Below are 20,895 nucleotides of genomic sequence, written 5' to 3'. Positions count from 1 at the left end.
TGCACAGTACTTTTACTTGTATTCTCTGAGATTTGTACAGGAACACGAGTTCCATCATAGTTCCATTTAGAGATCACGGGAATGTGGAAGATATTCAGGTGGCAGGCTAGGCATGGGTGTTTCAGATATATTGATTCTCTCCCTTTTTATTGCCTCCGAAGCTAGTGCAGGGAAAGTAGCAACGTTAATATGATTACTCAAAATTAGTAATCTCTCGGCCTCTTCCTACTTTTAATTTCTAGATTAGTCTGATAGATAATTTAATAGAATCCCCACTTGACTGTTGAGTTTACCAAAGAGAAGAAGGAAAATTCAGTTTTATCTGCTTTAGTACACTGCTTCTTTATCAACCTCTAGACGTTTTTATGACATCTTCTATTATAGAAACAACTCTGTGCAGATTGGGGGGAATATAGAGAGCTCTAGGATTTTGCATGTTCTTAATATTTTAATACTTTATGAGGAAGATATACTGTAACCAATATATATAGAAGTCTCAATGAAGAAGTGATCACTATTCAATGGAGAAGACAGAGAAAACTTCCTAGAGAATGAAATTTAACCCGAACCTTAGAAGTGTCTTTAGTTAAATGGAGAAGAGGGTGAGGGCAAGGCTTATGAATAAAAGATAACATGTTTTTGAATGTATAAAGAATATGTGGAGTAGTTTGGGACAGTTTGTCTTTAATAGAGGGATTCTTGGAGGTGTTAAGTAGGAGATATATTTGGAGATGTGGGAAGGGACCAAATTATGAATGCTAGGCAGGTTTATTTAGACTTTACTTAATTCCCCTGAATTAATTTGGGCTGGGACCTATTTTAAAATAAGAAGATGAAGAGTAAATACTAATTCATTGCTGCTTTTATGGGGTTTTTTAGGGGTTTACTCTCTGTACCAGCAAAATAAGGATCACCAAGCAACTTTTTAGAATAAAAATTTGCATTTTAACAAGGTTCCCAGGTGGCTTGTATGTTCACAAAAAATTGAAAATTACTTCTACAGTGAGGAGTCATTTGAATTCGTTATTCTAAGTCAAATGTGTATAAGTAGGAACATATTTTTCAACAGAAGCTGTGTAAGAAATGGTAGTTAGGACTTCATCCTACCCCATAAAGGCCATGATTCATTATTGGAAATACTCTGTGGGCTCTAATGCTTAAGTTCCAAGTGAAACAGTAACTGCTGGAATGAAGAACAGAAAAGCAGACTTGTGTCTTGTTAAGGGCAAGATAAAAAGGATGATAATCTGTCACACTGCAAAGTGCTGGATTAGACAGGGTGGGACACGAGGTCAGTGACTGGGGAACCCTGATCCTATAATTTAGATTTTGGAGAGTAACAGTTGCGTTGCCAGGAGAGATCGAGGATACTTTAGCATATTATCTTCCCTAGCGTAAAGGCAGCTCTGATTCAGGGAAAGAACACTTAGTTCCCTAAATTGCACAATTTCTAAGATACATTGTCAAGTATAAAAACACAATGTGGAGTAATACGTACAGTATGTTTAAGTGAAATATCTTGTTATTTTGCACATGTACAAATAATACTTGGGAAAATTCCTAGAAATGGAATTACTTGTATAGAAGCTCTGTGTATTTGTAATGTCGCTAGATTTTATATAACTGTTCTCCATAAATACTGTGTCAATTTACACTGCTACCAGTGATATATAAGAATGCGAAGTTATATATCCAACTATTTTATCTTTGCTAATGTGACAGTTTAAATATGGTATCCAGTGTTGTTTTAATTTGTATTCCTCTAAATGGTGAGATTGAATGTCTTTAAGTCTATTTAAAAGCTGTGTATGTAAAATAACCATCTTCATTGCCAATTTTTCTACTAGGGTGTTTTTTTTCCTTTTTTATTTATAGGAATTATGCATTAGGGAGGTCAGCCCTTTGTGATATGGGTAGCAGACCTTTTTGTTAATATATAAAAGCAACAATAAAAAGGTACCTAGTGGGTACTGTATTGGAAAATACAGGCCTAGAGGTAGACTACTTAATTTGCTGTTGATCCAGTATTTCCTTAGAACAGTAATTACCAAGGGGATAGGATGGGGTATGTCTTTTTTTGAAAAGCAGCATGTTCAGTATTATAGTTTTATATTTGGAAAACACAAAAAAAGTAAAATTTTAAGAAAGTAAATCTTGCTGAAATCCTCTTTGCTAATGTGACAAGGTTAAAAACAATTGAAAATGTATCTAAAAATGTTGTTAATTTTCTTTTTTTTTTAGAGAGAGAAAGAAATATCATTTTGTTGTTTCAGTTATTTATTCATTCATTGGTTGCCTCTTGTATGTGCCCTGACTGGGGACCAAAACCCACAACCTTGGCATGTAGGGATTGAGCTCCCTGGCCAGGGCATAATTTTCAAATTTATTGATTGTTGTGAGAAATCACAAAGCTGTTTTAAACTGAATGTCTTGGTATTATTCCCATTCTTTCCATTAGGTTACCACCAAAGAACATGAATTTGGTCTAGGGGCTCCATTTTCTGAAGCTGAAAAATACCAGAATACTCTTCAGCTAGAACAAGAAGTGAGAAATCAAGATAAATTCATCTCTACACTGAAATTACAGGTTACATTTAATTTATGTATTTCCCTGAATTAATTTGGGCTGGGGCCTATTTAAAAATAAGAAGATGGAGAATAAATATTAATTCAGTGCTGATTTTATGGGTTTTATTTATGGGTCTAAAATCATTTCATTTTCATCTTAACCATTTTGATACACATAGAGTCAGAGTCATTGAGTACAAACTATATGCCAGATCTTGTGTTAGATGCTTTCAAGTACATCATCTTACTTCATCCCAATCTTGTGAAATAGTGGTGTTACTTCTATTTTATAGACATGGAAGCTGAAGTTCCAAGAGGCTAAAGAATTATGATACTGGGCTAGCAAGTGACAAAGCTAGGATTTCTCTGAAATCCCAAGTTAGCTAGGATTTGAACCCAATTCTGTGAACGTCAAGTTCAGTACTGTTTCTCTTCTCCTTGTGCCTGATATGTGGTGTAGCTGATTAATAAGGCCATTAAAAGAAACTGCCTTTCTAGTAAGAGGGAATAGACTTACTTTTCCCTATTCCTCCTACTAAGTACAGTTAAAATCTTTGAACATTATGTACAAAGCAAACATAGAACACTGCAAGGGGGGAAGAAGAAGGAAGCCTTGCTAGGGACCTCAACACACAATGAATGACATGTTAGTGAGTTCCTGGATTTTCTTTTTGTTTCATATATTGCAGACAGTGTGGGAAAAACTGGCACTCAGAAACAACAATGGGTACAGACGAAAAAAGATCTCAGAAAGGCCATCTCTCTCTAACCAAAGGAGTAGGAAAGAGCCTAGGAAGGCAGACTACTTTTGGACGATAACTGCCTGCTCTAAGCAACACAGTGGAAAAAACTATAGCCCGTTCCTGCCAGCAAAGGCTAAGTAAAGAGCCTAAACTTCTTCCCTTACCAGGCTGTAACAAGGAGCCCCAGCTGTACCTCATATCACCTTCCCTGCCTGTCACTCTTAAGTTCCCCATCCTGACAAGTTGGTGTCAAAGAGGAAGGTTGAGTTGGAAACCAAGACTTCTGTGCCCACAAGGTAGTAAGGGAAGTTCCCAATTCCATAGTGTCAGTAGGAACCACATGGGAAGCTTGTACATTTAGCCCCACCTGCTAGTAAGAGGTACCCCCTTTCCTCCTCGCTGGAGTAGTGTCAGAGGAGACATAATGCAGAGTTAGGGCTTTTGCCATGACCCAGCATTAACAGGTCCACCCACCCACAGTGGCAGTGGAGGACATGTGGGAGTAGTAATGAGGCACCTCTGTTCTTCCTAGCTATTGTGGTGTCAGCAGAGGCTTAGTGAGGAGCCTGAACTTCCATCCTGCCTAGCAGTAACAAGGAGCCTTACCTTTTTCAGGTGTCCATGGAAACCTTGGGTAGAAATTGGACTTCATCCCACTTAGTAGGAACAAGGGAGTGTCCCTCTTTTCTAGTTGGAGCAATGTCATAGGAAACTTACTAAAGCACCAGAGCCAGAGTCTTAGAATACCAGGTTATGATTAAAAATAATATCACTCCTCATCCCAAGAATTAGGAAGATCTCAATTTCAATGAGAAAAGACAATTAAGGTATCAGCCATCTTATAAATACTTCAGCAAGCAATTTTGGGCCTGCCTGAGACACACAAAAGAACGTAGAAAATCTCAGCAAAGAAATAAAAGATACAAAGAAGAACCAAGTAGAAATTTTAGAAGCAACCAAGTTGTTTTTCAGTAAATAAATGGATAAACTGTGGAGCATCCGTACAATGGAATTATAAAAAGGACTGAGTTAATCAAGCCCCCAAAAGATATGAAGGAATATGAAGGAACCTTGAAAGCATATTGCTAAGTGAAAAAAAAGCCAATCTGAAGAGGTTGCATACTCTATGATTCCAACTATATGATCATCTGGAAAAGACAAAACATAGAGACCTTAGGAAAATCACTGGTTGCCAGTGATGTGGATGGAGGGGGTGATGTGGAGTGGAGCACATGTGATTTTTAGGGCAGTGAAGCTATTCTGTAAGATAAAATAATGATGGATACATGTCATTATACATTTGTCGGAATCCATAGAATTTACAATCCAAAAAATGAACCCCAAAGTAAACTATGGACTTTAGTTAATAATGTTTTATCAATGTTGGTGTATCTATTGTAACTGCACTATTACAAGATGTAAATAAGAGGGGAAACTGTGTGTGTGTGTGTGTGTGTTTGGGGGTGGGGAGAAAAAGTACATGGGAAATCTTTGTAATCCCTGATCAACTTTCCTACAAATCTAAAACTGCTCTAAAAAAGTAGACTATTAAAAATGCATAGGAGCCCTGGCCAGGTGGCTCAGTTGGTTGGAGCATTTCCTATACAACAAAAGTTTGTGGGTTTGATCTCCTGTTGGGGCACATGCCTAGGTTGCATGTTCGATCCCTGATCGGGGTGTGTGCAGGAGGCAACTGATTGATGTTTCTCCCTTATATCTGTGTCTATCTGTCTGTCTGTCTGTCTCTCTTTCTATTTCTCAATTCCCTCCCTCTTTCTCTAAAATCAGTGGAGCATTCATTTCCTCAGGTGAGGATTAAAAAAAATGCATAGGAGAAAATGTTTCCAAATCATATATCTGATAAGGGATTAATATCCAGAATATATAGAGAACTACTACAACTCAACAACAACAATAAAAAACCAACTCAAAACTTGGCAAAGGACTTGAATAGACATTTCTCCAAAGAAGATATACACATGCCAATAAACATGTGCACAGATGCTGAAATCACTAACCACTAAAGAAATGCAAGTTAAAACCACTTCATATCCATTAGAGAGCTGTTGTCAAAAGAAAAAATATTTGCATATCAGCATTCATAGCAGCATTACACAATAGCAAAAACGTGGAAACAATCCAGATGTTCATCAACAGATGAATGGATAAATAAAAGGTGGTATGTACATACAAAGGAATATTATTCAGCTTTGAAAAAGAATAAAATTCTGATACAGTGCTGCAACATGGATGAGCCTTCAGAACATGCTAAGGGAAATGAGACAAGCACAGAAGGACAAATGTTTTATGATTGCACTTACACAAGGTACATAGAAAAAGAAAACTCATTGGTTTTGTTTAGTGGGTACAGAGTTTTCGATTTCAGGATGATGAAAATGTTCTGGAGTGGGTATGGAATGGTTGCACAATGTTGTGAATATCCCTAATGCCTCTGAATTGTATACATAAAAATGGTCATAATTGCAAATTTTGTGGTATGTGTGTTTCATTACAACAAAAAGCACAGTAACTGAAATTAAAAACTCAGTGTTCTCAAGCAACAAAATACATAGAAGAGAGGAATGAATCAATGAACCTGAGAATAGAAAAATAGAAATTACCTGAACAACAGAGAGAAAATAGATTGAAAAAATGAAAGAGGCTCAGAACAAGTGGAACCATAACAAAAGATAAAACATTTGGATCATTGTGGTCCCAACAAGATAGGTGGGAAAGGGTGAAGCTGAAAAGGTATTTGAAGGAATAATGGCTAAATATTCCCCAAATTTGGCAAAAGATGTAAGACATTAAAGAAGGTAAGTGAATGCCTACCTGGAGTCTCCCAAGGATATCCATGGCCAAGACACTTTAAACTTGTGAGTATTAAAGACAAAAAAAAAAAATAAAATTCCTGAAGAAACCAGAGAAATAATTCATTATGTAGACGGGAACACCAATTCAAATGACATCAGATCTGAAAACATGGGGTCAGAAGGAAGTGGCACAACATGTTTCAAGTGTTGGAAGAAAAATGTCACCCCAGTATTCTGTATCCATGAAAGTATCCTCTAAAAAGGAGGGGAAAATCAAGACATTCTCAGATGAAGAAAGCTAATAGAATTTGTTGCCAGAAAAGCTACCCTAAAAGAATAGCAAAAGGAATCTCTCTAGGAAGAAAGTGTTCAGAGAAGGAGTCTTGGAAGACTAGGAAGGAAGAACAACATTTAGAGCAAAAATATGGGTAAATGCAATAGATTTTTTCTAGTTATCTAAATTATGTTTGTCAAATGTAGTTCTCCATGCATGTGGGCATTTTATTAATTGAGGAGAGTAAAGGGAGGTAAGGTTTCTACACTTCATTTGAACTGGTAAAATGTAGGCTGTAATAAGTTATGAATATATAATGTATCATCTAAAAAGCCATACAAAGAGATACACTCAACAACACTATAGATAATGTCAAAATGGAATTCTAGAAAATGTTCAATTAATCCATAGGAAGGCAGCAAATACAAAACACAAATGTGTTTTGTGAACAAAAAAGTCAGTCCTGAATCATAAAAGTAATTACTTTAGATACATATAGTTTAAATATACCCAATTAAAAGATGGGAACTGGCAGAGTGGATTGAAAAAACATTACCTGGCTTTATGCTGTATACAGGAAATTCCCTTTGAGTATAATGATATAGCCAGGTTGAAAGGTCGTAAGGTACACAGATCCAAAATGAAGTAACTGTCCCTGTTTGTAGATAACATGTTCTTCTCTTTAGGAACTCTCATAAAATCTACAGTACAAAACCCAGAACTAATAAATGACTTCAGCAAGGTCAAACAACAAGACAAACATGGTAGTTATATTTCTGTATATTAGTAATCAACAGTTACTCAAATAGAAAGTGGAATTGTTAGATATAAATCTAAAGAAATAAGTATGAGTTCATATTCTGAAAATACAAAATTCTAATGAAATCAAAGATTTAAACAAGTGGAAAGACATGATCATGGATTGGAAGCCTCAATATAGTAAAGATGCCAATTCTGTCCAAATCAATATACAGATTTAATGTGATGCCTATCAAAATCCCAGAAAAAGCAATTTGAAAAAGAATGAAGTGGAGTCATTCTTCTTGATTCCAAAAAATGATTATGGTATTGCAAGAGATACAGACACATACATCAATAATACAGAATAGAGAATCCAGAAATAGCCTACACAAGCACAGCCAAATTATTTTTGACAGGTGCAAATGCAGTTTGATGAGGACAGACAGTCTTTTCAACAAATGCTGCTGGAGCAATTGGATATTTCTTAGGGGAAGAAAATAAGCCTAATTCTAAACCTCATGCCTTAAGCAAAAATTAACTCCAAATGAATCATAAGAGTTAAGTATAAACTATAAAACTAAGCAGAAGGTAACAGGAAAAAATATTCAGGACCTTGGGCTTGCTGAAGAATTCTTAGAAATGACACCAAAAGCATGAGTCAAAAAATGATTAATTTTGACTTTGTAATATTTAAGTTTTTTGCTCTATGAAAGACCCTGTTAATAGAATGAAGAAACAAACTACAAACCATATTCTGCCAAAGGAATCACACCTAGAACACATGAAAAACTCATCAAAACTGAATAGTAAAAAGCAAATAATATAATTAGAATACGAGCAAAAGACATGAAAAGGTATTTCACAGAAGGATATATGGTTGACAAACACATAAAAAGATGTGTAGTCATTGTAAACATCAGGGAAATGCAAAGATCATGAGATGCACACCTATAAAAATAGCTAAATTAAAAATAGTAACAATACCAAATGCTGGCAAAGATGAGGAGAAACTGAATCATTCATACATTCCTGGTGGGACTGAGAAATGGTACAGCCACTCTGGAAAAATATTTTAGTTCTTACAAAGGTAAATGTACAAAAAGGTAAAAGGTAAATTTACCATACAAGAACTTATGTCTACTCAAGAACCTCTATACAGTTGTTCATAGCAGCTTTATTTGTTATAGCCAAAAACTAGAACCAACTAAAGTTTCCCATAGTTGGTAAATGATTAAACAAACTGATAATCCATACCATGGAATGAATATTACTCAGCAATAAGAAGGAATGAACTATTGATCCAAGTCGTTAACTTGGTTAGATCTAAAGAACATTGGGCTGAGGAAAAAAGCCAATAGCCAAAGATCACATACTATGATCTGTGATACATGCTTTAATTTATATAATGTTCTCAAATTACACAATTAGATTAGTGGTTGGTAAGAGTTAAGGATAGTCTATAGTTAGGCTGACCATGCTCTTTTCCCCAATGGGAGCCCAGTGTACAATGGCTGCAAACAGCAGCAGCATCCTCAGTAGGGTATGCAGCCTGTTGCTTGTATGGGTTGCCCTAAAGGACTTCGGAGACAGACCTTTCCAGTGAACATTCATGTCTGATCTCATGCTGTTCCCAATCTATACGGGTGCTTTTGGAAAGCCCCAGGGCCTTCCAAAAGGGTCCATATTGGCCAAGTCATTGTATCCATCTACACCACGTTGCAGAACAAAGAGCATGTGAATGAGCCCCCACACAGGACCAAATTCAAGTTACCTGGCTGCCAGAAGATCCACATCTCCAAGAAGTGGGGCTTTACTAAGTTTAACGTGGATGAATTTGAAGGTATGGTGGCTGAAAAGCAGCTCGTCCCAAATGACTGGGATCAAATATATCCATAATCATGGCCCCTGGACAAACAGTGGGCCCTCTCTCTACTCTTGAGAACCTTAGCACCCCCCTCTTTACTTACTCCCACTAATAAATCCAATTTCCTGCCCCCTAAAAAAGTTAAAGATTGGGAGGAGGAGGGTGTAACTATAAAGGGGTAACAGGAGGGCAGTCTTTGTGGTGATGGAATAGTTCTGTGTTTTATTGAGGTGATAGTTAAAATATACACGTGATAAAATGGTATAGAACAATACATACACATCATACCTAAATTAAATCTCTGGGTTTGATACTGTACTATAATTAAGATGTAACTACTATTGGGAGAAACTGAGTTAAGGGCACATGACACCTCTCTGTTTGCAACTTCCTGTGACTCAAGTTATTTCAAAATAAAAGTTTTTCAGAAAATTTTTAGAAAAGCTACTTTTGGGGTACATATTATCTGCCAGAAATTTTACTTGAACTTTAATATCTCTTTATATACAACCCTGCAAATTGTAGATATTCTCTCCATTTAACAGATGAGACTCAAGAGGCTTCCATTTATTTTTTCTGAAGTCAAGATGCACCTCTTAGGATCAAGAAAATATGGTAAATTGCCTGAGGTTAAATTACCGGTAAAGGACTGCAGCAGGATTTAAACCTGCCTGCCTTGGTCCAAAGCCCACATCCCTTCTACTACTATAAACTGCCTCTTCTAAAGTATTTGTGTCTTGGAAATGTATGAAAGTAGAACTTGATGTCAGAGGTGAGGGGAGTGTTCATGCATTTATTTATAATTTATTTGCTTTATTTATCTATTTAATGATAATCTGTTATGTACTAGATATATAATAATACAAAAATGAGAGTTATGCTGAATAAGAAATTAGAAACATCCCTTTAAAGTTGCTTATAATTTAGTGGAGGTGACAGGGAAGTGAAAAATGATTATAATACACCTTATAAAATACTAAGATAAAACTAAGGTTTTATGGAAGCACAGAGAGGAAGAGCCTTTAATCTCTCCTAGTACAGTGGAAGATTAGCGAACATTTATAGTGTATTCTAGTTGCTCAGAAATGTAGCACTGTAGAAGTCGTGAACAAAGACAAAGTAACATGTAGAATAGATAGATTGAAGTTTATGTGTTTGTTTACCCCCATCCTATAGTTTAAAAAATACTAGTAATAAAAATAGCTTAGGTAGTAAGAATAGGGGAAAATAAACTTGGTGAAAGCATGGGATGAGAATAGCAAACAAAGTCATTCCACAGACCTCTGTAGTAGTTGCTAGAAATGGGCTGCAGACTGGCTTCAAAATTCCTAGAGGCAAAGGCAAAAAGGAAATTTTACTTAAATAATTCACAGTCCATAGTATAGGAACAAACTGGCTATCCAAAAGAACTACATTCCTGAAATGTCCCAGAGAACTAAGTGTTCTCTGATGATTCTTATAAAAAAAAGGGTTCAGTGGCATAGTATATAAGATTTTCAATAACTTAATACAGGTTTTAAAATGAATTTAGTGAGATTTTCTGCAGTATGTCTGAAGCTTAGGTCTGTCTTGGGGATGGTGGGTAGTTAGACTGGATCACAAATGGCATTCTTTTCTCATTATCATTGTGTTGAAGCACCACAAGTTATAGGAGTTACCTCACATTTTTGTTTTCAAAAACTTTTTATCTGTATATGGGAGAAGGCCAAAGAAGAAGAGAGTACGAGATATTGCTAAAAATTCAGGCCAGCATGATAAAGGACTCAGCTAAGGAACTAAGTGCATTTGCAACCCCCCGTCCCCTCCCCCACTCTTTTTTTAAAAGAAGATTTTATCTATTTATTTTTAGACAGAGGGGAGGGAGGGAGGAAGAGAGGGAGAGAAACATCGATGTGTGGTTGCCTCTCATGCGCCCTCTACTGGGGACCTGGCCCACAACCCAGGCATGTGTCCGGACTGGGAATCAAACCAGTGACCCTTTGGTTTGCAAGCCGGCGCTCAATCCACTGAGCCACACCAGCCAGGGCTCTTTAAAAAAATTCTTCAGACTTTTTCTGCTTTCCTGGATTTGATCATTAAAAATGGCAAAGGGAGAGTTGGATTAAAATAATGGCTTTTATGTAGCTTCTGGGTATGTATTGAGTGTAATAAATGTTATTGTAGTATAAATATAGTTTATAACCTTTAGGATTTTATTATATAGTGACAAATTATAGATAAAATTTATGTTTTTAAAGAAAGCTTTTTTGATTTTGATGAATTGGAAAGAACTATATAGTTATTTGAAAAGGGCAAGGTCAGGGCAAGAATAATGTTAAAACCAAATATAAAATTAGATGAGGGATTTAGCAATTTAAGATGCTCTTTAAAGGTCAAGACTTTTTTATTTTGTCTTTGTACATCTTCCAGAAGGCACTAAAACAGTACCTTGAATATAGTAGGTGCTCAATAAATTTTAAATACACAATGAGAGACAAATACTATGGAAAAGGATCTTTGTGCCACTACTTTATTTCATAGATACTTCTTTTATGGTATTTAACATATTGTACTTATTTTCTCAAGTAAGAAATAAATTCTCTGAGTGCAGGTACCTAACCTAGCTTTGTATCTTTGGAATTTAACATAGTTCCTCGCATAGAATCATCATTCAGTGGGTCTAATATATATATATTTCCCTTTAAAGTCATTTGGATACCTTCATGATAGAAAGGCCCTTTTCTTCATCTTTTGATGGTTTGCTAGTGGGCTGGGAAGGAAAGCTGTGGTCCTCCACCTTAGTCAGCAAATACTTGATTGATTTGGTATTTAGCTTAGTCAAGTAAGTTATTGATATGTTCAAGAGGACTTTCCTAAAGAGTTAACATGTTTTGATAACAATAAATGGAAATTTAATTATAAAGAATGCCTAATTGATGATACTAATTATTAAAATTAAATAATTTTAAGACTATGGTTTCTTTTTTGTAGATATAAATATTTGACAATTTTCTAATAGTTTGGTTAAAAATCAATAGTAGTTCATTTCTTTTTTTATTAAACTTTAAATTGTCTTAAAAGATATAGCTATAAACCTTTAAATTTTCATTTGGTATATTTTTCAGATAGGGAAAATATTCACATGGCACAAAATTCATAAAGTAAAAAAGATATGCAATTGAGTCTCCTTGCCAGGGAGGCAAACCTGCGTTTCTGATTTCTCACCTAGTTGTACTCCTCAAATGGAAGCTAAGGAAATATTTTAATTTGATTATTTTCTTTCTAATTATAACAGATTGAAGATCTCAAACAGACCAATCATTGCTTGGAAGAATATGTTAGGAAACTCTTGGATAGTAAGGAAGTGGTAAGCAGTCAGATAGACGATTTAACCAGCCACAATGAGCATCTTTGTAAAGAATTGATTAAAATTGACCAAGTAACAGAGCAACTAGAAAAAGAGAAAAACTTTGTGGTGGATACTGCCAACAAGGAACTCGAAGAAGCAAAGGTATTAGATTTATCACTGATAAAATTATTTTAAAAACTTATGTATAATTGACGTATAACATGGTATTAGTTTCAGGCATACAACATAATGATTTGGTATATACATCTATCTATCTTTTTCTCCCTATATATATTTTGCAATGACCACAATAATTTTAATTAACATCTGACTACTGATCAAGATTTTAGTTCTACTTTAAAAATCATGTAATTATTAAATGTCATGGAAAAAGTGACATCCACATTTATATCATTTGAAACTTTTTTAGATTTGACATATTTAATTGCCTGTTCTATGGATAAAATTATATGGTATTTTACTCTTTTAAAATTTTTTTGCAAAGAAAAACAAATTTTTTTATTTGATACCTGTTAGGACTATTGTCTTATATTTATTCTTATGCCTATTTGGGTTAATTGTGTTTTTTTATTAATTTGTCTAATTAATATTTTTTAAGGTTTTATTTATTTTTTAGAGGAAGGGAAAGGAAGGGAGAAAGAGGGACAGAAACATCAATGTGTATGTGTGGGTGAGAGAAACATCAATAAGTTGTCTCTCACACGCCCCCAACTGGGGACCTGGCCTGCAACCCAGGCATGTGCTCTGACCAGGAATCAAACCTGCAGACTTCTGGTTCGCAGGCCAGTCCTCAATCCACTGAACCATGCCAGCCAGGGTGCTAAGAAAAACTTTTAAGTAAGGTATAGTAATGGTAAAAACTTCAAGCAATAAGAATGTTCTGTATACAGAACATTTCTCTTCCTAATCCTTCTCGATAATAATTGATTATGCTATTACAATTTTGAATAGACTTTATTTTTTAGAGCAGTTTTAAATTCGTAGCAAAACTAAGCAGAAGGTACAGAGATTCCCATATACTCGCTGCCCGCACATGTACATAGCCTCCCCCATCATCAACATCCTCCACCAGAGAACATTTGTTATAATTGATGGACCTGTGTTGATACATCATTATTACCCAGGGTCCATAGTTTACATTAAGGTTCACTCTTGATGTCCATTCTTTGGGTTTGAACATATGTAAAATGACATTTATTCACCATTATACTATCAAACAAAGCAGTTTCAATGGCTTGAAAATCCTCTGTATTTTGCCTTGTTTTGATTCTTGTTTAGGAAGGCCTTCACGTCTCAAGAAGTACAAGAATAGTTTCTACAGGTTTTTTAAAATTTTTAAAAATCATTTTTTATTAATGTTCAAATACAGTTGTCTCCATTTTCCCAGCACTCTGCAGTTTTCTTTTAATAATTTTAAATATTTTTTTAAAGTTTTATGTCTCTGGAATTTCTTTTTGTTCTAGTACGAGGTAGGGTCACCTAGTCCTTTCTTTAGTTACTTATTTGAAGTGCCATTTTAGCAGCGACTGAATTCACATATGTGTGTGGCTAAAAATTCTAGGCTCTGGTTTCATTGATTCATTTGCTGTTTTCTGTGCCACTACCACATTATTTTATTTACTGTAGCCCTTCGACATTTTGATAACATTTTATTTCTTAAGTTTTAGTACTCTGCTATGGAATTTTTTAAAAACATACTCTTTTTAAAGATTTTGTATTTTATTTTTGTTTTTAGAGAAGGGGGAGGGAGAGAGAAAGAGATGGAGAGAAACATCAATGTGTGGTTGCCTCTAGTGCACTCCCTCCTGGGGACCTGGCCTGAAGCCCAGGCATGTGCCCTGACTGGGAATCAAACCAGTGACCCTTTGGCTCACTGGCCAGCACTCCATCCACTGAGTCACATTAGCCAGGGCTGAAATTTAGAAACTGAGAATTTCAACACCATTTTAAAATTATGACAGTTATGTTTCTTATTGCTGCCTGGTGGTTTATAAATAAGACACAGAGTGGAATTGAAAGCTGAAAACAAGCCTATTGAATTTTTAAATATGGTGTGAATGTGCTTAATTGACTTGATTTTACTAGCACCAAATTAGTAAACTGTGTCTGTAATAACGTAGTTTTCCAAAGCTAATTGTTGTTGCGTGTTATTTCTTAAACACCCTTTTATTGTACTCTTGGTAGAATTTGATAAAGCACTTAATTAAATGATTAGGCTGAGTGTTATTGAAGGCATTATTTATTACAGTAATTTGAAATATAAGAGCCCAATTAATGAACTCTAGGATGGTGTTTGTTTATATGCAGTAACCTCAGTTATTTAGAAAGGATAAGTAAGTCTAAATTAGTGAAAAGTCTGAATAGTGGAATATTTAAATATGTGAAGCTTATTACTTTAATGTAAGGGCACAATCTTTAACAAAGCTGCCTTGAGGAGGTTCTTAGGAGAACTACTTGAGAGAGTAGCTAAAAATGATGTGTTTTAACTTGTGAATTATTTATCTTGTTGTGGATACTACTAAAGTATTTGAAGGTCATTTAGAAGACAACTGTACTTGAACAACAATAACATAATTAAAAAAAATAAAAGCAGCTTGAATATTTGAAACATTTCTCAATAAACTCTTTTGTATTGTTTAAGAATAGTTATTCTTTATTCACATTTTAATAGTAAATGGTAATGGTGTTTCCCCCCGACCCCCACAAATAGGCCTTTTTATTTGTCACCATTAAATGTCTGAATTTAAACAGATTCTTGGACTGGGTGCTCATATCCATCAGCTCATTCAACTTTAGCACCTGTCTCATCCCCAGTAGCTTTTCCAGAACTGCTACCTTCACCATGAAGCTCCATGAGTTTTCCCAGTTCAAACTTGGGCTTCTTCAGCATTTTGAGTTTTCTAACAAAGACATCATGAAGTACATAGATAGATGGGCAGGCCTTTTCTATGTCTTCCCCAATGCTATCTGGGATCAGTTTATTGACCACTTCTTTCAAGTCATTTGTCTGCACCTCTCAGGTCATGATTTCCATCATCTTCTTCCGGATTTGGCGGACCTGTTGTTGCTGAGCATAAGAGGTCTTCCGAATCTGATTGTTGCGTTTTTTAGTAAAACCAACACAGAATAAACGAAGCAAATACCCATCAGTAGTTTTGACATCAACATGAGCTTCAGTCATGGTCTGCCATTTTTTGACCATGGAGCACATTTTGTCACGGGTAAGATCCATGCCATGGAAATTACTCAGACAGTTTTTGCCCTGAACATCCTCAGTAATTAGCTTGAATTTTCTAAATGCAACCTCATCATTCTGCAGATCAGCTAGGCTCACTTCAAATACTCGACCCTTCAGACCATCCGATGCAATTTTGGTTCCCTGAGTTCTTGTGACTAGTGTTTTTCCAATATTTCTTATGTTGAACATAGCTGGTGCTTTCACATCATACCAATCTTTCTTAGAAAATGGATCAACCACTTTCTTCTTTGTTCCCTTTTTGCCACCTTTTGTCAGGCGCTTGTTCTTGCCCACCGCCATGGTGCTGTTCAGAGAGCCAAAAGGGGCGGTAATGGAGTTTAGACTCAGTTATACAAATTATCAAATTAAGAATAGTGATTAATGTTTTATTATATCTATGACTCTGTTTTTTTTCCTTCAAATTAAAAATTTACTGCACTCTTTCCAGACTTAGGGCAGTCTAGTTGGCCAATTCTCCATTAAAAGAGTGCCCAGTTTAGCAGTTATCAGCTTTAAAGGGTTTTTAGGGTCAGTGTTCTAGAAATAGAGAGAGAGAACTCTGTCAGGGTGAATCCTCTGCTATCAAGAGGGAGAATTTCAGGAATGGAAAATATCTAATATAAAAGTGCTAGGGTTTACCTAAAACAAAATGTTAAATTCACATACGGAAATTCTACTTGGCTCAAAAAAGAGTGTTTCTAGGAAGTAGATTCCATATATAAGGTGGAACATTTGGAAAGCTACTCAAGGAACAAAAAAGTGGGTAGCAGTCTTAGAGTACAGCTAGCATTACTGATTCAGGGAAAAGACTAGAAAGTTAAAAAGAGAAGACAAAATGGAAATAGATCCTTTGGGTTGGTAGAATGCCCTGACCCGAAGTCACCAACCTCAGTAGTGAATGTTACAGGTAAAGGGGGAATGAAAAGAATGACCAATGTTGGGAATATGTACACCAATGCATGTGGTCATTATGAGCCTTATGTCACTGGGTGTACAGTTTAGGTATCCAATTACTGGGAGAGTATGGGGAACTGTTCCACACGTGGGAAATGTGGCCCAGCCCCCACTCAGAAAAGCCAATGGGGAGCAAGGTTCAGCGGGCAGGACCCACGCCCACAGATAGGTTCTCCCGTGGGGAATCAGGCCTGCATTGTACCTAGACCACTATGAGACTTGCTCTTGCTAAAACTCCCTCACCCTGGATTGAGGCAGCAAATGTTTGCTGAGTATCTTTAAGTTCCTAAAGTCTGTGCTAAACCACCCAAGTATGGAGTGTAACCAGTTCATCACTTTCCCCCTTGAGCTGTAACATCCTTCTCTTTGAAGTAATTAGCAGTATTCTATCCTTTGTTATCTGTAAAAGGTAATCACGTACAGTGAACCTGTGCATGCCTAGAAAAGCAATAAAAGCCTGTCCAGGCAGGGGTCGGCTCTCTCTCTTGGGCTCTCTCTAGCCCTCTTGCCCTCTCTCACTTAGAGAGTGGCCACGCCATCCCTTTTTCTCCACAGGATTTCTGTGGTCCATGTGTATTTGCCTATTGCAGTCACAACACAGGATCCTCCTGGCCAGGATCCGCATCAGGAGAGGCAGACTCCTTGTCTGATTTGTGGGATGAGGTTTGAAACAGAGATTCTAATTTGAGAGCTAAGAAAGAATGTTTGTTTTGCACTCTTTGAGATTATGCTGTGGAAATGTGGAGGTAGCATCTGAGGCTAAAGCTGCTGTTCGTTTATCTGGAATTGAGAGAGAGAGTATTAAACTTATTTACTCAGAAGAGATTACTTTTAGTCATTTAAAAATTTTTAATATTATTCCCAGAACAAAGTATTTATCTTTACTTGCTGAATTTCTATTGTTAAGGCATTGCTGAACATAGTGAAAATAAGAGGTGCTTTTATTAAATGTTTCTAGAAAAAAAGTATTTCTTTATGAGATATCAGCCTAAAACAATGCAAACTACTTTGGAAGTTAAAGTTACTCTTGGAAGAAGTAACAGTTTGGTATATTCTGGTATTAGAGTGTACCTGCATTTAAATTTAATTGGATTTTGTCAGATTTTCCCCATTGTACATTTTTTTCCTGCACTATTTTCTTATGTTTAAGTTGAATTTATTGAGGTGATGTTGGTTCATAAAATCATACAGGTTTCAAGTGTACAACTCAATAAAACATCATCTGCACACTGTGTCATGTGCCCTCCACCCCAAGCAAAGTCTCTTTCCATCCCCATTTTTCTCCCCTTTGCCCACCTCCACCTAGCCCCACCCCCTTTTCCCTCTGGTCATCACCACACTGTTCTCTGAATCTCTGTGTTACAGATATATGTTTTTTTGGGGGTGGGTAATCCCTTCACCTTCTTTCAACCCCTTAACCTCTAACAGCTGTCAGTCTGTTCCATGTATCCATGTCTCTGTTTCTATTCTGTTCATCAATTTTTGTTCATTAGATTCAATATATAGGTGAGATCATATGATATTTGTCTTTCTCTGACTGGCTTATTTCACTTAGCATAATAATCTCCATGTCCATCTCTGCTGTCACATATGGTAAGATTTCCCTCTTTTTTTTTTCAGCTGCTAGTATTCCTTAGGGTAAATATCCCACAGCTTTTTTATCCAATCATCTACTGATGGGCATTAGGCTGTTTCCAGATCTCAGCTATTATAAAAAACACTATAATGAACATAAGGGTGCATATATTCTTTTGAATTAGTGTTTTGGGATTCTTTGGATATATTCCAAATAGATACTCCAGTGGGACCACTGGATCAAAAGGCAGTTCCATTTTTAATTTTTTGAGGTACCTCCATACTGTTTTCACAGTGGCTACACCAGTCTGCATTTCCACCAACAGTGCAATGAAGGTTTCCTTTTCTCCACGACCTCACCAACACTTGTTGTTTGTTGATTTATTGATGATAGCCATTCTGTCAGGTATGAGGTGGTATCTCTTTATGGTTTTAATTTGCATCTCTCTGATGACTAGTCACAGTGAACATTTTTTCATATGTCTATTATCCATCTGTGTGTCCTCCTTGGAGAAGTGTCTATTCAGGTTTCTTGACCATTTTTTAACTGGATTGTTTGTCTTCCTGATGTTGAGTTGTGTAAGTTGTGTATATATTTTGGAAATTAAAGCTTTATCAGATGTATCATTGGCAAATATCTTCTCCCATACAGTGGGTTCCCTCTTCATTTTGATGATGGTTTCTTTAGCTGTGCGGAAGCTTTTTGAGGCAGTCCCATTTGTTTTTCTTTTGTTTCCCTTCCACTAGGAGATATATTTGCAAAAATACTGCTACACGAAATATCCAAGATTTTGCTGCCTATGTTTTCTTCTAGGATTTTTGTGGTTTCATAAATTACATTTAGGTCTTTTTTTTTTTTAATCTACCAGTCGAGTTTCCCAACGTCATTTGTTAGAGAGACTATCTTTATTCCATCGTATGCTTTTCCCTCCTTTGTGAAATATTAATGGACCATAAAGGCAAGAGTTTATTTCTGGGCTTTCTGTTCTGTTGCATTGATCTATGTCTGTTCTTATGCCCGTGACAGGCTGTTTTGATTACAGTGGCCTTACAGTATAGTTTGATATCAGGTATTGTGACACCTCCAACTTTGTTCTTCTTTCTCAGGATTGCTGAGGCTATTTGGGGTCTTTTTTTGGTTCCATATAAATTTTTGGAATATTTGTTCTGTATCTCTGAAGTATGCCATTGGTATTTCAATAGGAATTGCATTGAATGTATGGATTGCTCTGGGTAGTGTGGACATTTTAATGACGTTAATTCTTCCAATCCATGAACACTGTATATGCTTCCACTTATTTGTATCTTCCTCAATTTCTTTCTTCATCGTTCTATAGTTTTCCAAGTATAGGTCATTTACTTCCTTGGTTAAATTTATTCCTAGGTACCTTATTTATTTATTTATTTTTGCAGTAGTAAATGTGATTGCTTTCTTAGTTTCTCTTTATGATAGTTCATTATTAGTGTATAAAAATGCCATCGATTTCTGAGTATTGATTTTGTATCCTGCTTCTTTGCCTAATTCATTTATTTGGTCTAGTAGTTTTTTGGTGGAGTCTTTAGGATTTTCTATGTACAATATCATGTCATCTGCGAGTAATGACAGATTTACTTTCTTCTTTCCAATGTGGGTGCCTTTTATTTCTTCTTTTTGTTTGATTGCGGTGGCTGGAACTTCAAGTACTATGTTGAATAAGAGTGGTTAAAGTGGACATCTGGTCTTGTTCTTGATCTTAGGTCAACGCTTTTAGTTTTTGCCCATTGAGTATGATGTTGACTGTGGGTTTGTCATATATGGCCTTTATTATGTTGAGGTATGATCCCTCTATTCCTACTTTTCTGAGAGTTGTTTTCATAAAGGGATGCTGGGTGGATTTTAACAAATGCTTCTTTTTTTGCATCTTTTGATATGATCATGTGATTTTTATTTTTCATTTTGTTTACTTGATGTATCATGTTTATTAATTTGCAAATATTGTACCAACCCTGCATCCCTGGAATAAATCCCACTTGATCATGGTGTATGATATTTTTAATGTCTTGCTGGATTTGGTTTGCTAATATTTTGTTGAGGATTTTAGCATCTATGTTCATCAAAGATATTGGCCTGTACTTTCCTTTCTTTATATTGTCTTTTCCTGGTTTTGGAATTAGAATAATGCTGGCCTCATAAAAAGAGCTTGAAGTTTTCCCTTCTCTTGAATTTTTTGGAATACTTTGTTAAAGATAAGTGTTAGTTCTTATTTTAATGTTTGGTAAAATTTGCCTGTGATGCCACCTGGTCCAGGAGTTTTGTTTGCTGGGAGTTTTTTTGATTATGCTTCAATTTCATTAGTTGTAATTGGTCTATTCAAGTTTTTTGATTCTTCCTGGTTCAGTTTTGGAAAACTGTATGTTTTTTGGAATTTATCCATTCACCAAGGTTGTCTAGATTCTTGGCATATAGCTGTTCATAGTATTTTCTTACAATCCCTTGTGTTTCTGTGATATCAGTTGTTGCTTCTTCTCTTTTATTTCTGATTTTCTATATTTAGGTTCTCTCTCTTTTTTTTCTTAATGAGTCTGGTTAAAGGTTTGTCAACCTTATTTATCTTTTCAAAGAACCAGCTCTTGGTTTTACTATTTTTTTTTTTTTAGTCTCCATATCCATTATTTACACTCTGATCTTTATCATTTCCTTCCTTCTATGTATTCTGGGCTTTATTTTTTTTATTTTTATTTTTTCCAGTTCTTTTAGGTATAGGGCTAGATTGTGTATTTGAGTTTTCTTTGCTTC

General features: G+C 35.7%; 2 protein-coding genes and 1 non-coding gene across 9 annotated transcripts in view; 2 read left to right on the top strand and 1 right to left on the bottom strand.

Moving 5' to 3' along the window:
- Positions 1-20,895, top strand: part of TSGA10 (testis specific 10) — a 172,378-nt gene that overhangs the window by 5,370 nt on the left and 146,113 nt on the right. For all 7 annotated transcript variants that reach the window (XR_011651227.1, XM_045204802.3, XM_045204800.3 and 4 more), the window contains exons 2-3: positions 2,459-2,587; positions 12,278-12,493. Coding sequence is in view for 3 of the 7 variants with exons in the window: in XM_045204797.3 (XP_045060732.1) it covers positions 2,459-2,587; positions 12,278-12,493 (345 nt within the window). In the remaining 4 variants the exon portion in view is untranslated. The remainder of the gene's footprint in view (positions 1-2,458; positions 2,588-12,277; positions 12,494-20,895) is intronic.
- LOC112315240 (small nucleolar RNA SNORA70) lies at positions 8,597-8,731 on the top strand. The gene has a single exon (XR_002975872.1). It is a non-coding gene; the product is annotated as a small nucleolar RNA SNORA70 (small nucleolar RNA).
- On the bottom strand, positions 15,054-15,898 carry LOC112315197 (small ribosomal subunit protein eS1-like). Its single transcript, XM_053925118.1, has one exon. It carries the CDS (start codon positions 15,888-15,890, stop codon positions 15,369-15,371), a length of 522 nt encoding a protein of 173 aa, XP_053781093.1. The 5' UTR covers positions 15,891-15,898; the 3' UTR covers positions 15,054-15,368.

Source organism: Desmodus rotundus, chromosome 5 (assembly GCF_022682495.2).
Source record: "Desmodus rotundus isolate HL8 chromosome 5, HLdesRot8A.1, whole genome shotgun sequence".
In the NCBI taxonomy this organism is placed as follows: domain Eukaryota; kingdom Metazoa; phylum Chordata; class Mammalia; order Chiroptera; family Phyllostomidae; genus Desmodus; species Desmodus rotundus.
Note: the sequence above shows the minus strand (reverse complement) of the source record. Positions and strands in the feature narration are given on the sequence as shown.